The 17,482-nt window shown below is 44.0% G+C and overlaps 1 protein-coding gene across 6 annotated transcripts in view; it reads right to left on the reverse strand.

The window, feature by feature from the left end:
- Positions 1–14,704, reverse strand: part of LZTS2 (leucine zipper tumor suppressor 2) — a 66,712-nt gene extending 52,008 nt beyond the window's left edge. Inside the window, exon 1 of one of the 6 annotated variants that reach the window (XM_077349532.1) lies at positions 14,555–14,704. In XM_077349532.1, coding sequence (XP_077205647.1) covers positions 14,555–14,608 — 54 coding nt within the window. In that variant the 5' untranslated portion in view covers positions 14,609–14,704. The other 5 variants (XM_077349537.1, XM_077349533.1, XM_077349539.1 and 2 more) reach the window with 5 other exon arrangements.
- Between the last annotated feature and the right edge of the window lie 2,778 nt (positions 14,705–17,482).

Genomic DNA, 17,482 nt, shown 5'->3' on the forward strand with positions numbered 1-17,482 from the left:
ACCCCCACTATGACACACGCCTACAGCCATTTTGCTGATTTCATTGAGTAAAAGTGCTGGAAGGGACTTAAAGGTCATTTCATTCACTCCGAGATCTCTTCCAGTTTAGTTTACTCCAGCTTCTGCCGATATAAACGATATCAGTTCCAGAGAAGGTACTCAGAATCTAGTTGCACACCTGCTTTAAAAGCTCAAGAACAAAACAAATGTTAACAAGTCATAGTCACACTATCTACAAAGGGAAAGGGGTTCTTAAGCTTCTCCACGTATGACACTTCTTAGCCCAAATGAAAATTTTGTTTGCTGAGGAGGATGGCTACAAAAGTTATATTATTTTCCAAAAGGATAGTTGAAGTTCATTGAAAAGTAGGTCAAAGAGATGTTAAGTAGACACAAAGGCGATAGAAAGACTCATGAAGAAATCTCCCCTCCCCCCGGATCTGGTTTCTATAGAACCACATAGATAAGTAGCTTGCACTTTTAAATGAAAAAACTCAATATTCTGAATTAGAGGTGAAGATTTATATACATCAGCTTTGCATGTATCCATCCTTTCTCCTTATCTCCTTCATGTAAAACCACTCTCCCAGTTTCTTTTTCCTCCCTCCGTGTTGAAACATCTCCACTCTGTTTCCATATTGATATCCTAGTGCCCTACCTACCCTGCTGCATCTGAGAGCAGTCAGATGCCACTGCCAGGTGTATCCACTCAGCCCATCTCTCAACAACTCTGGAGTGACCTTTTCTGCCACTTGCTCCTTTATCTGGTAGGAAATTAGAGCAGCTGAAGCACAGGAGAAATGGACTTCAGGACTGTGCAAGAGTTCTTCATTAAACTGCAGTCATCTCACCCCTTAGCAGCTATTGACACAGTACCTTTTAGATACCACAGTCTACTGTAAAACGTACCATATGAAACATCCTTGTATTGAATCAGGCCTTCAGTCTATTAAGGTTAGAATGGCAGCATCTCTCCAGTATCTCAGGATTTCCACATCAGCTGCTAACTGATTCTTTTTTTTTTCTTCCTCTAATTTGGAGATGCTGGGAACTGAATCTGGCAATTCAAATGTCCTACCACTGAACCACAACCCCACTCCAAATCCACCCAGTTCAGTAATCAGGGGCCATTTATTTCTTTTCACTTCTCTTTTCACTTTTGTGCAACAAAGGAATGCAAAACAGTTACTTCTGCTAGTAGATCTGGGTAGAATCTGCACTGGGGTTTTTTTCTTTATCCCCAGTGATTCCGAATTAAAGAAAGTCATTACACATTATTCAGTTTCCATTTTTATATTCAGAGCTTTAAATTTTCTCTCTGAAAAGTCTATGATTGATTCGCAGTGACACTACTCCCCCCCCCAATATCCAGGAGCGGATACAGCTTGCTACATTTGAGGAATCTGCTCTCAGAGCCCCAGCATTAAGTGTAGATCTCTGCATTTTGCCAGATTAACTTTCTCACTGGCACCTCCAACACTGACGTAGCAAAGCTGTCTGTCACTGATTGGTCATGGTGTCAGTTCAAAGACTGCCTGGTTCCCTGTTGCCATTCCCTCACAAGACATATTTTTGCTCTCATTTTGGGATCTATTTTAAAGTTACTGCGCTCCAAAAGCCCACACTTCTATGAACAGAGATTTGCCTCTTGGATTTACTTTCCCCTCCTCGTTTTCTGTGTGGCTGCTGCCTCCCCTCCCCATTCCTGCAGGAAAAGAAAGATAAATAAGTGCTCCACTTGAGCCTACCCAAGCTTGCTCTGGCTGTAGACTTGGGAGTCAAAAGGCAGGAAATAAAGCACTCTCCATCCTTGTGCCCCTTGAATGCTGACTGGAGTTTTACCCGAGCCCCCCCCCCCACACACACACACACACACACATCAAGCAGGAAGAAGACTGAAAATTGGGACAATGCAAATACAGAAGGGCAATGTGTTTAAAATTGGGGGAAAGAAAGGCTGTAGATATGGGTTCAAATTGACCAGAATTCGGCAAGATTTACAGTGGAAAAAATATAAGTGTAGACTATACCTGGACTAAGAATATCTTTTTTCCATGCAAAAAAAAGCATGCACGCTTCTTCAGAAACTCTGAAGGGACCAGCTTGGCTTATTCACTACATTTATAACCTACTTTTCCATGTAAAGTCTCTTACACAGGCATCCTAAGAGACTTCCCTTCCAAGTACTGATTAGACCCAAATGAATTTCAGCAAGATCATGTCCAACCACATCCTGGGACCTCTCCCTACAGCAAATCCAATGAGACATAAAGCTCAATAAACATTCAGTAACACATCAAAATGTGTAGCAAAAACAGCTGCATCCTAAGTGCCCACACCTGACTCTTGAAACCTTTGATAATGGTTCATGGGAAATTTGCCTCTGGCCATTCTACCGTGACAAAGGCTTATCCTGGAGGCTTCTTTACCCCGATTTCCATAAACATCTTGATATATCATTAGTAAGGCAAAATTGGGTTCCAATTCACCCAGCATGCTCACATCTAACTCAAGCTACAGTATAGCCAGATGGCACTATCCTGTTTTCATTTGAGTGGAAATCCATTTTAAATGTGAGCAAAAGGTTGTTCCTAACAAAATACAAGCTATATAAAGAGTGTGCTAACATTGAAGAAAATCCATTTCATATAAAATGTTAGGAAACTTAATTTGGTGTTTTGTTTAGCACCACCAGTCACCTGACTCAAAGACTCAAACATGAGTGTTGGAGGCAGCTCCCTAGGTTTGGTGCCTCTGCAGCACTCCAGCCCTGGTAGAAGGACTAGAGACACAACAGCTGGCTTCAAAGAATCTCCCCACTGGCATCACACACAGCCCTAGCCAAATGTGAACCAGGAGCTAGTCAGGCTGGCAGACAACCGCCTCCCAAAATGTAAGATATCTCCCTACCCCCAGAAAAACTATGCAATACCAAGTCTTTTTCACCCTCAAACTGCTGTACAACTAACCATTTAACCAAACAAGGGAACTTCTGAGATATGAACACTCACAGAGGCAGCAAAACATTTTATCCTGCTCGCTATTAAACAGGAGGCGTGGTGCCCACCGCTAAATTTCCCCTACGGAAGTGTATCTTGCCAAGTCTAGCCTTTGGTTAAGCCAAAGAGCTTCTCAGTTTTCATGAGATCTAATTCTCTGTACTCAGAAAGCGACTTTCTATCCTTTCCTCCAAAAAGACCTTTTAAAGGAACAAGACAAAAGCAGGCTGCAGAAAATAGCAAAACTGTCTTTCTGATGAACCTTTACCTGATTGGAGACAGCAGCAAAGCAGTTGAGCCTGTTTCTGCCCAGCAGGCAAGAGAGCGAGTCCACGTCTGACTGCGTCTGGAGTTTTGCACAGACCACGTGCACGTTTGGGCTTGCACTAAAATAGCTGCCAGACTTGGAGGAAAACAAACTTCACTTAAAGGGGAAAGTGGCAGCATTTTCCATAGAGTTGCAACAAACCAATGAAGGGTATGAACCTACGGGACAGGATTTTTTTGGGCTATAAACACCACAGGATAATGGTAGATAAACTAGGACATGCTATTTCTAGCCTGACGTAACACCACAAAAATTACAGCCAAGGAAACAGGAAATAATAAGCCCTCCTTTCACAAAGAAACCCCATTGCTAATAACTGCTTTGTTGCAGTTTACTCATCTGTGTCTGACCAATTTATTTTAGTGAGAAGAATAACCAGGGTGCTCTGTCAAAGATGCTTGTCTCCAAAATGGATATAAATGCAGAGGAAACCACCTGGTGGAACACAGCACTTCAAGTAAACAATTTGGTCCTGGGATTGTGCACAAAGAATAGAATCCAAAAACATATGGGGCACTCAGATATGAACAAGACATAGAAATTAACAAGATAATTGGCAAAAGGGAGTGTGTAAATCTGAGTTCAAGATTCATAAACTACTTAAAGTGAAGGTCAGAAGGACTTCACAGTTATCCACTGTTTCTTCACAGTCTTCCACTGCTCTTGGGAGGAACAGATATAGCACCACCTCCTCTGCTAATGAAAGCTGATGAGCCAAAACCACACACTAACTTCATAGGGATCACCCAAAGCTTTAGCTGGAGTAGAGAGCATCAGTGACATCCCAGGCCAAAGGGCAGCATTTGTTTCTCAAATGCTACGACAAAAAATTCTACACCATTTTAAAGATCAGAAACAGTTGCAATTAAAATAAATTATATACACATCAGATCTGTGTGTGTGCATGTAGAGACACACATAGATTGTTTGCATACTTTATTTTGTACAGAGGCCCAGATGGTTGTACAGGGGCCCAGATGTCAAGTGCTAGTCTTACTTGTTACTGTAGTATACTATAAAGCAGGGGTAGTCAAACTGTGGCCCTCCAGATGTCCATGGACTACAATTCCCAGGAGCCCCTGCCAGCGAACGCTGGCCGGTGCTCCTAGGAATTGTAGTCCATGGACATCTGGAGGGCCGCAGTTTGACTACCCCTGCTATAAAGCATTACACATGGACAGGATTGATGCAGCCTAGAAATAGCCTCTGCATAAAACTTCAAACATCAGCCAATAATTCTGAATGATTATATGTTGATAAAAATCAGCCAATGATCAGTCAGTTTCAAATCATCTTTAGCCAGTCATCAAAGGATATACACACATCCTTTAGCACATGGGCAGAACAGATCTCTGTCCAAAATAAGGTGATCCTACAGGTTCAGAGAAAGTTTTACCTATCTATTTCTATGGGTCTTACTTTTGCTCTTCAATCTCACTGATTTAAGTGGGATTTAAGCACATCAGCTTTTCTCATAATTCATACTATTCTCACTGCCTAGATAATGCTTTTGTTAATCCATTCAATAAAGCATCTCTTTTCCTCAGTTCTGCCTTATATGATTCAGAAACCAGTCCTTATTTGTTACCCACACATTCCCCTGGTGGCTTCGGTCTCTAACCGTTCCTCTCCTATCTTTGCCATTCATAGAAGACAGATCACATGCTACTGATAAAACTGCAACCTGCCCCTATATTGTTGCTGCACAGGATAATAATGAATGCCCTTATTATGGACATTAAGCTGAGCAACTCAGCACTGCCCAAACTGAGATCCAGAAATGCTCTCTGTCTTGTGTACTTGACAGTAAAATTTGGCAGCTGAGAACAGCACCAATGGCATTCAGGGTGAGGCGGAGAGAAGTCTGGCTGTGGTTTCCATCCTATCCAGTTTTCAAATGTAACAGAGAAAATTGCTAACCTCAAGTGTGGGAGGCTGTCCTCTGCTCCAAGGCCATAGCAGACTGACCAAGTCACAAAGAATAGGCGCCAACTCAAAATTCCTCCTCTCCTACACAAACAGTAAACCCAAAGACTTAGGAAGGAAGAATGCCAAACTTACTTGCCCATTTGGTGGGGAGGGAAATTAACTTTTCTTGAGCACTTTTCTTGCTCATTATCACTCCAAGAAGCTCCTGAGGCAGTCTAAAAACAAGAGTCTGTGACATGCCTCAGTGCACCCCAATGAAAGTTAGAAAATTCACGTTGCCTGCATCATACAGAGAAAGATTTGGGATTCACAAGGAAGAGGCCCTCAACCAATGGATCCCCATATCCATTTCCCACACATATGGGAATCATTAGTTACAGCAAACAACTTCCCCCAGACACAGTAACCTAAGAGGCAGGCTCCAGTGACACAGCAGATATGTTGCTGCTATGGCAGGACACAGTGACTAAACATCAAACCGCTTAATGCAAGGAAATTCCATAGGAATAGCAACATAAACTGATTAACTCAGATCCATTTAACAAGAAGCAGAGCAAGGGCTGTCCCTGAGGCCAGAATTATGAGTTCAGCCTTTATTTACCATACAGATATTCCCTTTTCTCGTACATGTAGACCATCCAGAACACAGCTCATGCCAGGCACATGGAGGACAAAGTGCACCAGACATACAAGGACAATTGACCAATCTTTTCCCACTGCACAGTTCTCGTTCCTTTTATTAATTCCTCCCATACCATCAACTTCAACTGTGGCCAGTTATCACTGAAAGGAACCATCTATACACACTGGCTCCATCAAAAGGCGTGGCCATATCTGCTTGCAATCTATTTAAATTTGGGAGGAAACCGCAATTAACTTGATACACTTGTTATTCTGTTTATACAGATACTCTTTTGGCCCACCCACACAAAGAGGCCTCTGCATCAGAAAAGAAGGCAAGATGGTACCTCCAGCAAACACAGAAAACCAGAGTTCTCCAGAGAGGTGCATCCAAAATGAGTTTTCAAATAAGAGTTTTTAACAGTTAACACACACAACTGTGTTTAGGATTGCACTGTCAAGTGACTAACATGAATAATCTTCCAAGCACAATAGGTCTGTTGTCCAGCATTTTGCATATACAGAGTGTCCTTCACTGATAAACATTCCTTTGTTAAAGGACTCTGAATCCATCTGTTCTCTTTTACTATGCTTGCACACTGGGAAGTAAGTCCCAGTGAGTTCATCGAGACTTCATTCCCAAGTATCCACTAGTAGTGATCTTATTTTTGCTCATGGTGTCTTTGTATGTGAGGAAGGCAGGATGATGTAAACAGGAGGCACCGGTTTAATCCTAAAGCAAGAGAAACTGAAATGGTTCTCATGGAGACTATTAATCTCAGAGGCAATTTGATGAACTATAGAGATTCCAGCACAGTCAACAGGAACTTCAACTATATTTAAAGGAAAAGTAAAATCCCATTCCCCATAATTCCTCATAAAGTGTAGTTTAAACACAATAAAACATAAATTCTACTGGTAGAAAGAGTAATCCAGGAATAGAGGTATTTCCTTTTCTGTATGGGGTTGCATTCTCCCCTAAAAGAGCAGGTTTGCAACATAGGGTGGTGCTAAAACAGGATGTCCTGTTGGATAAATAGGTGTCAGGGTCAGCAGATGCCCACCATCAGCAGGGGCCTATGAGTCAGATGTGGTATATGCTCCGGTAATTTTTGGATTAGATTACTGCAATGTTTCAGGTGGATAGCCATGTTAGTCAGAAGGAGTAGAACAGTAGCCCCTTAAAGACCTATCCAGTCAGATACTGTTATCTCATGAAGTGAGCTTTGACTCAAAAAAGCTTATACCCTGGACGTTTTTGTTGTTCTTTAAGGTGCTTCTGAACTCAACGTTTGTTCTCTTACTAAATGTGTTCTTCACAGGGCTGCCCTTGAAGAATTTCCAGAAATTGTCATTGATACAGAATGCTGCAGTGAGAATGCTGACTGGTCAGTGGCACCATATCGGTCCATCCGCACAGACGTTCAGTTTGCTTCTGGACACACTTCAAGGTGCCCAATTCAACCTTCAAAGCCCTATATGACTTCGGAGCTTAAGGACCTTAAGGACTGCCTACTCCCATATGAAATCTTCCAACCTCAATGGTTATTTTCAGGGACTCTGCTTCAGGGGCCCCTGCCATATGAGCGACCCAAGAAAGGGCCATGGCACCAAAAATAGAATTCCCCAACAAGATTAGTCTCCCCCCTATCATTATCTTCCACCATCGGGTAAAGAATGTTTTTGATTTAGTTCCTTCCTGTTTATGTTTTAACAGCTGTATTTTAAGGCTCATTTTCAATTACTTTTGAACTGGTCACAGTCCTGACAGCCTGACCTGAGTGGAAATATAGGATGAGACAGCTCATCCTATATTTCCATGTGATCAGTAGGATGAGACATCTGATAAGCAATGTAGCAAGACAAGGATTACAGAAATCTGAAATAGCCTATTAGATATGATATGGAATGCAGATACAATGCTGATATAGTGCTTTACATCAGCAGAAAATAACACAGTGACAGCTGGAAAATACATACAGCAAACTAGTAATACTTCCTATCACACTGATATAGTTTATAGTCCTTTTTCATTTATAAGTGCCTTTCGGAACCATTCATATAGGATAGACCTGTTAATATTATCAGAAAAGACCTTCTGAACAATTCTGTTTTAGATAGTTTGCAGAATGACAGATGTGTGGGAACCTTCCTGACCTCCTCAGGCTAGGATCCAGCTGTCTCCTTAAGCAAATTAAAAATGTTCTCCTAGTTCAATAACATCCCCACACATACACACCTGGTAGAATAGCTAGTTAGATCTATTCCTTCAACAACCCTGTCTAGTTCCTGCTCTACACTCCCTGTATTTAGAACAGCACCTCCAAAGCAATCATTTCTGCAGGATCAGCTACTGAAAATTGTGCAAGGAGCAAGTACATCCCACATCAAATTCCACACTCCATCACTCCTTAGCATGCTTCTGACCTGTTTCGTGTGAATATACCTGATTAACAAGAGGCAATCTTCCCACAATTTCAGCTGTATATCCCTTCATCTAGAGATCTTGTAATTTTTTTTTTACAATCCCAGGGTCCAGTTACTTCAGAACTCTGTCTCAGCATATCCCTATCCCTGTGTGTGTGTATTTTATCCCTACAAATATAATCAGGTATTTCTGGATGAAACTGGATAAACTTTGTATTTCTCAAGAAAATGTTAGGTTCTGGGAAGATTAAGCATTTACTCAAAGTGGAATTAATTTAATTACTGGGGTGAATACACCTCTATAGACCAATCCTGTGCATGTTTACTCAGAAATATACCCTGCCACATTCAGTGGGGTTGCAAACCTACACACTGAAACCTCTCAGACTTGCAGTGTCCTAGTAAATAAGAAAGGATTTTACTGGATGACAGTGGAATCGCAGTTCTCATTTTGTAAGATGATACATGACCCAGTATATCCCATTCAGCCATCTTCTAGTCCTAGTGTGACAGTCCTGGCTTGTGATTCTCCAGCAAAACCATACAATTGCAGGATAAGGCCAAGGACCTTTACAGAATTACATAGAGCTGCAATCCAAGAAGGAGGGACGGGGCTCTTATCCACTAAACTTTGCATTTTAGAATAGAATCATAGAATCATAGAGTTGGAAGGGGCCATACAGGCCATCTAGCCCAACCCCCTGCTCTACACAGGATCAGCCCTAAGCATCCTAAAGCAAAAAGCAAAACACTGTTAATACCCCTTTGACTTAGAGCAGTGGTCCCCAACCTTTTTATCACCGGGGACAGGTCAACATGTGACAATTTTACTGAGATCCGTGGGGGGGGTTGTCTTTTGCTGAGGGACGCCGCCACCGCCTGAGCCCCTGCTCCACTTGCTTTCCCACCAGCGCCCCTGACTTCCCACCACCCACTGGGGGGTGCCGCCAGCAGCAGCTGCACAGTGCCACGCCGAGGGGGAGCCCCAGCCATGGCAGCCACTGGAGAGCACCAAAGGTGAGCCGGCGGCAGAGTGGCAAGGCAGCCCCTGAGGCAGCAGCTGGGGAGGAGGACGAGGAGGAGCCACGGCCCAGTACCGACTGATCTACGGACTGGTACCGGTCTCCGGACTGGGGGTTGGGGAACCACTGACTTAGAGGATGGATAAAGAAAAGCATTAAAATCTGTTTCCATATCAGCACTCAGATCTTGCATGTATGAAGAGATAACAAAGAATAAAATATTTTTGAGCATAGGCCTTTCCATTACTACTGAGTAGCCACACCGGTTTCCCAGAAGTATGGTTGCACAGAAATCTTTCAGGCAAATCTGAGTCCTCCTAGGAATTAATTATTTAATCTTGAACAGCAGGGAAAACAACAATAGCTGTCTTTTCAGTCACTTGATGGCATCAGTTAAGGCAGACTCAGGCAGCCAATCATGAAGGTCTCTCCACAACCCCAACGGGAGGTGCCAATGAGACAGGTGATGCACAGTGACTGGCCGTGCTCACCTAGCTGGGATAGTCGTACATGCACAACAGCCAGGTGGAACAGAGAACAAATTTAGAGTCCAATGGCACCTTTGAGACCAACAAAGTTTTGCCAGTGGATTCGAAATTTGTTCTACTGTTTCAGACCAAGATGGCTACCCAACTTGAATCCTCACTACAGAAAAATTGTTTTCACGTAGCTGGATGGATGTGTGAGAGAACCTAAACCTGATGTCACCTGATAGATGTGAGCAATCAGAAAAATCCACTTCCAGAGGCACTGGAGCCTCTTCTTCAGCTTCCCATCTGAGAAATTATCAGAGCTATCGAGCTTGTGGCGTGTGAACAGAACACAGCATAAAACTCACAAATATAAAACTATTGTCAAGGTAATACAAATAATGCTGTCCTAAACAGGATTATACCATCCTATTCCCACTCTTTAGATGCATTTAGAAGGATGTAACTGTGTTTAGGATGGCACAGTAATAACCTTTTTGTTGGTTCATTTAAAATGTTTATCTCTTGCCTTACTGCCTTGTGGCTAACAAAGCAACAACAAGTTGCAGACACACAGAAACAGTGCAACAGTTCATTAACAAGACAGAAACAACATGCGAGATAAAACACATGAGTTAAAAACACAGCCAGTTCTGCCAAAACCGCTTATCTTCCACCAAATGCTATCTGAAATAAAACTGTTTTACATAAATTCTCCATAAACTATCCTGAACTCTGATTGTCCCTCAGTTCTCCGAGTCGAATAATCAGCTCCTCAGAAAAATATAGATATAAGCAGTACAGAGGAGGGGGAAAAAGGAAAGGGGAGATTTCTTTGAAGACCTGTGCTTTGCTACCAACCAAATTTGCTATGTTTTAAATCAAATCATAAAAGACCCTCTTGTGGCTCAGGGTGGTAAAGCAGCTGACATGCTGTATGAAGTTCTGCCCAAGTTCTGCTTGCACAGGGCATACCGTCAAATCATAAAGTGATCTTTATCTACCAGAATGACAAGAAGGCTTCCTGAGCAATCCTGACCAGAATTATATACTTCTAAATCTACCAAAGTTTACTGTAACTCTTCTTAAGACTGCATTGTAAATCAACCTGGCTTGATTTGGATGTGAACAGAAATCTATCTGAAACTGATCTAATCCAAAGCACCACACCTGGTAGATCAGTTCAATGAACAACCCTTCCAGTGTCGCCAGTCCCAATGACAATAACTCTGCAAACTGTGCTCATATGTCTGGGAGGCTCCCTTATCATCTGCCCTCCCTGCCTGAAGTCTTGAACCCAAGCTAGGATGAGCTTGCCTATTCCTGATATAGCACAACCATTATGAGAATGTGCACTTTGGCATGTGAACAGCCGTGCAGCTTTGCCATGTTTCTCATGTGAAAAGACCAAGTCTCAGTTGGGCCACAGGACAAATTCCCATAACTGCCCAAACCTGCCAGGCATGCTATGCTGAACTCTCTATTTAGATGTTAGATTGTAAGCTCCTTGGGGCAGAAACCTGATTTTTTATAATCTTCATACATAGTTCCATGCAACTGATGACAACAACAACAATCTAAGGAGCAGCATAAAGCACATGCTGAAAATGTTGTCAGACTCAAACACAGAAATCAGCAAGGCTCTTCAGCTTCCCCCTCCACATGTAAATTCAGACTCGAAGAGACAGTTCTTACTGTTTTCCATGCAGCGCCAGCAATTTCTTGATGGAGTCCTCTCACTTCACAGCAATCTTGTGCTGTTCTACAGTGACGTTCCCCACCCAAACAGCTCAACTAGTTTCCCAGTTACAAGCACAAGCAATTAGTGCAACAGCAGCTGAATGGGATCGTCTTTTCTCCTGAAAATTTATTGAGCCAAGATCAAGGCAGGGACACTCTCCCCTCTAGGCAACAATATGTGTCAAACTGTGCCAGAAAAAGCTGAGCTGCACAACCTCCACCCCCTTCTTTATCCCATAGTTCAGCAAGCAGAAAGGCAGAGAGAGACCTACCCCAAAACACACGCTGTCAACAACAAGCAGACTTCCGAACCACAGGACAAACTACTGGATAAGCTTGTCCATGCACGAAAAAGTCAGAGACTGCTGGCTCACACATCACGCAAGGGTATACCACTTACGATTTCAAGTTGACTCCTGCTGCCTGTCCTCACCATCATGCCACCCCCAAAAAGTGGCCAACGTCACAGCCAAACATTCTTCCCAGCTAATCAGAGAACAGAAGGGGAGGGACGCCCGTCGCTTCACATTTCTTTCCTGCTAACAACTGGTTCGTGTGTGCATGTTTCCACATGTGCACAGTGCATCACGTTTCCCTGTTCTCATGCAATTCATTCTTCATAGTCCTCACAAGCTCTGACATAATCCAGAGCAATGGTAAATCAATGCACATAAACTTGCAAAGTTAGGATAAGGCCTAGAAGGCAGCAATTTGCAGGACAGACTCACTTCTTTATTCTGCCTGGCACAGGAGTGCACAAAAACTCATGGATTTGTGCCAGAGGAAGGCCCGGGAGATTGTTCTCTTTCCAGATGGCACAATAAGCAAATCACACATGGCTTACAAGCCCCGACTATTCTTTCTCCCCCACACACCCACATCTCCAGCCTTAGAACCCCCAGGATCATGTTACAGACCCTCTCATGCTCTAAGCACAAAGCAAAGACTCCTTTCCTAGCAGTCACTGAACTTCCCCCTAAGCAGCTGCTGTCAGCCTGGAATCTGCCGCTAGCTACTGCACAACCTAAAGCACAAGCTCTGAAGAACAGCCCTCTGGTGCTGGACAACCTTGCAAATATCTGTCAAGAAAGTGCCCTCTTGCTTAATGTCTTTCTCACAAGCTTTGGAAACAAATGGAAAGAAGGGGGACTTTTTATCCTCCAACCACTTCTGAAAATCCCAGGGGAAGAAACACCACAAAAACAAGACTGTTACTTGTAAATTTCTTTAAACCTTACCACTTGAGAAGAGCAAAGTTCTTTCTAAAGGAAAAATGGAAATAAAGCTGTTCCCAAATATGTTCTCCACTCACAAGGACCTTGCCTAATTGTTTCTTCATGTTATTTAAGAGACATGCCCTATAATCTACAAACCCCTTTGAATTTAAAATGAACTCAGGCAGGGACCCTTAGAGTTCCATTTCACTGATGGGAAAACTGAGGCTCAAAGCCATCAAAGTCTCAGTAAAGAGTGATGCTGGCTGAATTCAATCACAGCTCACCACAGAACTCAGAAAAAAAATCACCCAAGCCACTTTCTAAACAATTTGAGCAAAAATATCTGAGTTTAATATTGCAATCCTAAGGCTATTTTCCAGGAATTAAAGCCCACTGAACAGAGCTGTGTAGGTTTCTGAGGATTCCTTTCTCAACCTTCTACAGTAAACAGACCTGCTGCTTAACGGCCTTGTGCACTGGCTGAAGAAGCAAACACCCAGAAGGATGGGGCAACTTGCCCAGGGACACATAGCCTTACATGCCTGAGGCACTTGGCTCCCCAGATGTCCAAGTATCGACTCCTGTCCTGTTCTATCAAAGCTGGAGACACAAGGGCAGCTATGTGATGTGTGTGTGTGTGTGTGCGTGTTTGAGAGAGGGCGAAGGAATGAAGTCTATTAATACTTCTTGCCAAGGTTTTTAATATATCTGATTCCAACTGAGCCAGTTACTCCCATGTGGTTATCAAAGGAAAAGAAAATGTGCTTGTTCTGGAAAGAAGCTTCAGAGGAAGTTTGGGCTGGAATTGAAAAGCAGGAAAGAAGTTGCCACCACCTCACCAATCACCACCAGCTTCTGGGCCCAGAAACCGTGCTGTTAAAACAGTTCCTCAACATCTCAGACACTTCTTTCATGCTAGTAGATTCAGGTGGGCAGCCATGGTGGTCTGGAGCAAAAGAAGAGAGTTTGAGTCCAGTGGCACCTTCGAGATCGACAAAATTTAAATCTGGGTCTAAATTTTTGAATGCATATATACTTCATCAGATGAAAGCTTACACTCAGAATTAAACTTTGTCGGTCTTAAAGGAGCCACTAGACTCAAACTCTGTTCCTGTAATGCTGTGACCCACCACCATAGTTACTCACTTACTCTCACTATCAACTGAAGCCCATTATGGTCCTTCCCCCCCCCCATCTAATCTTCCTTCTCAGCTCCCCCAGAAACCCCCTCACCACAGACTCTCATTATCTGCCCTTTCCAACCCGCCGGAGTCATTCGACGCTCTGCTAGATTTTGTCAGTTTTTGAAGTGTTCCTGGACTCTTCAGCGGCTGCCCCACCACTTGGCTTAGCTCAACGGCTTACAAGCCCAGAATCATTTGCGTCCCCAACCCTGCAAGCCCCAGAACTCCAGTCCCCACCGGGAGACTGGCAACCCTCCCCATCCTCCACTTAGGCACAGTTTCCTTCATGCCTCTCCCATAACCTCGCAGCCGTTTCCTTCTGCACTAAATCTCCGCGTCCCTTCTGTGCAAGATCCCCCCCCCACCCCACCCGCCTCCTCCTCTTACTTCCCATCTCTTTATGCCGCACTAAAGTCCCCCTTCCCGCTCTCAGGGGCGCTGTGCAAACACCTCGGGGCAGACCCCCGTCTTTGCCCCGCGGCCCCTGGCTGAACTCAGCCCTCCCAAGCCTCTTTCTCCACGCACCCCCCCCCCCCACACACACACACAGGGACACGCACCGCACACCGACACTTCCCCCCTCAAGTCGGCCGCCAGCCCACCGGCCCCTCGCTCACCCTGTCCGAGATGAGCCCTAAGACGTGCTGCCTCCGGTCGCCGCCGTCTCCCATGGCCCGGACCCCCCTGGACTGCAGACCGAGCTCTCCATCCCAGCGCCAGACTCAGGCTCCGCCCGGTCACCCCCTAAAGCCCCCCTTCCAGGCAGCCGGCCCACCGGCCGGCCAGTCTCGCGGACGAACGGCGAGCCGAAAGGGGCCAGACTCGGGGGACTCTCGACAGGCGGACAGAGCCGGCCCCAGAGGAGAGGAAGGGCAGCTTTAGGGTCAGGAGCAGCAAACTTCACCCGACCTTTAATCATCTGCCTTGGCATGGCTTCCCCACCAACCTCCAACGTGATGATGTCCATAGTCCTTGTTCTGAGCCAGGTGACCAAGAACGGGGGATCATAATCATGCGCATATCTGCTGCCTTTTCTTTTTCTTTCTTGTGACATGATCCATCATTTGAGATGACAAATGTTAGAAAGGAGGAAAGCACCCTAAAATGTCTACAGAATTGATCCTATTTACAGAATTTATACCCTGCCTTTCGGCCCTCATTGGGGCTACCAAGGAAGCTGTTTTGTTATATTGTTATTTATTGTTATTTTCCCAGCACTTTCTACTGCCTTTTTATCTCGCCCTTCCTTCAAGGAGTTCGGGCAAGGTTACCTGTTTCGATTCTTCCTCCATTTTATCCTTGAGACAGTTCTGTGAAGTAGGTAAGCCACTGAGTAAATAGCACTAAACTTTGGTTAGTGGGCCTGAAGGCTGCATGGGGATTTGAACCCAGGTCTCTCTTCAGTCCCAGTCTAACACCCTGACTTTTCTGCAACACTGGGTCCACTCATGAGATAACATGATTTCTGGAACTCATTCACACTAACACAAGAAGCCCATAAAGGGAATTTTCAAGAAGGAGCAGATTTCAAAAGTATGCACTACACGCATTCACACCCAGGAACACATACCTTACTTTTCTGTACAAGGAAGATCCCGTCTAGTGAAGTATTGTGTGAATGATATCCTAAATTTCCCTATTTTCTGTGGTGTGGCACCTCAGAAAAAAAACTGAGTGGTCCCAGCCTCTGGGTACAAATAAAACAGTTCTGGGTTAGTTGTCAGGAATCAAACAAAAGAGGAGCTTCATTCATTTCACAGTGCATATAATGCCACTGCTGATACTTCTGTTCTCGGTTTGTTTTCAAAAGTGAGGGGAGTATGCTTGCTTTGAAAGCATTCAGCAAACTGTAAGCTCCACCAACTTGCATTTTGCAAACATGGAAGCAGCCATGCACTCCTGAGAAATACCTGACACTGACATGTCAAAAATAAAGACCACTGCAAAGACCTCTGGAATGCTGTGGGCTGTGACATTCATAATAAAGGAGACCCATTACGTTATATATGGATCTGTGAGCGAGAAGGACATCTGGCAATGAATTTCCTAGAACCAGGAAGAAAACAAAACTCCGCAAAGGAGGAGGCACAGCAGAACAGCTGAGCTCCTTGAGAGAAACAGGCGGGCGTAAGACTGCAATTCATTAACCATCATTGCCAATGGAATTATCATGTAGGGGCTGGCACAAGGAAGGCATTATGTGGCATTTGCTACACAAGTATCTGAAAGCAAATGGCTGTTTTTGTGCTGCCTGCTAGAGAGGCCTTCACTATCTTTGCTTTTACGGGCTGAAAGCACCAGTCTGTTTTCCCACTCTACATTTCTTTTAACTACCATCAAATTACCTTCCTTTTCCAGCTTTTTGCTGGAAATCCAGGCCTACCAAAACAACCATCTACTGAAAATGGTTCAGTATAAGTCCTTTGGACTTATACAACCAAAGGAACTTTGACCAATTTCTTAATTAGGGGGGGGGGAGTTCCTCGGCAGTCCTTTTTGGCACCTTGTGCCTAGCCAACAAGCACACACATCAGAAGCTCCAAGGGGTTGCCAGCTCTGGGTTTGGAGATACTTGGAGATGTTGGAGGTGGAGTCTGGAAGGGGTGAGTTTGGGAAGGGGGGGACCAATATCATAGAATCCACCTTGGAAAGCTGCCAGTTTCTGCAGGTGAGCTGATCTCTGTTGCTTGGAGATCATTTATAAATCCAGATCTTCAGCCACATGGAGTTTGGCAGCCCCAGGTTGCTCTGGAGTAACAGAGCAGGTAAAGTGTGCAGCACAACTCATGGGCACTCTTCTTACTAATTTGCTGATGCCGTGGTGTATTGTTGGGGGTGGGTAGCAACAGGTCACAACTTACTGGCATTCTTTTGTTTTTAGCACTATTCAGGCATCCATCCATACAAATAAGTTAATCTACTTAAAAATCTTAAATGTTTCCTCCATTAATCATGCAAGGTGGTTTCTGTTGTCATGTTGTCTACCTTTAATTTTGCCTATGCTTTTAAATTCAAACCATTAACTGATCTAGTACTAACTTACAAAGATCAACTTGGCACTTCCCCTGTGTGATTAATTACATAAATCACTTGACATTTTGAGATTCTTTGATTAATGATGTATAAAATATTCAGGGATAAGTCACTGCTAAGTTGTAAGGTTTGCATTATGTATTCTGCACAGATGACTACCCCAAAATGTGCACCAGCATAGCTGCCTTGAGCCATGGCAGAATGTAGCCACAACAGCAAGGCTTTTAATGCCTTGTTTTAAATCCCTTTCTCTACTATATGGCATTTGAAATCATTTTAGAAAACCCTTCAGCTCAGGTTCATCCTGTGTGTGTTCCTTAAACTTCAGGGGAGAAAAGGTACTTAGGAGAATCTTCTCTCCATCTACCATTTTTATGTTGCAAACCCTCCCACATGCTCCCTTCCACCCAAGCCAGGCTGACCTCATGTCAGATGAAGAGAAAATAGGGGGAAGATAAAGGAGAGGAGAAATCTGGGACCCAGCTTACTGATATTTCTTGGACCTGTGCATT

The sequence above is a fragment of the Paroedura picta genome, chromosome 8 (assembly GCF_049243985.1).
Source record: "Paroedura picta isolate Pp20150507F chromosome 8, Ppicta_v3.0, whole genome shotgun sequence".
In the NCBI taxonomy this organism is placed as follows: Eukaryota; Metazoa; Chordata; class Lepidosauria; order Squamata; family Gekkonidae; genus Paroedura; species Paroedura picta.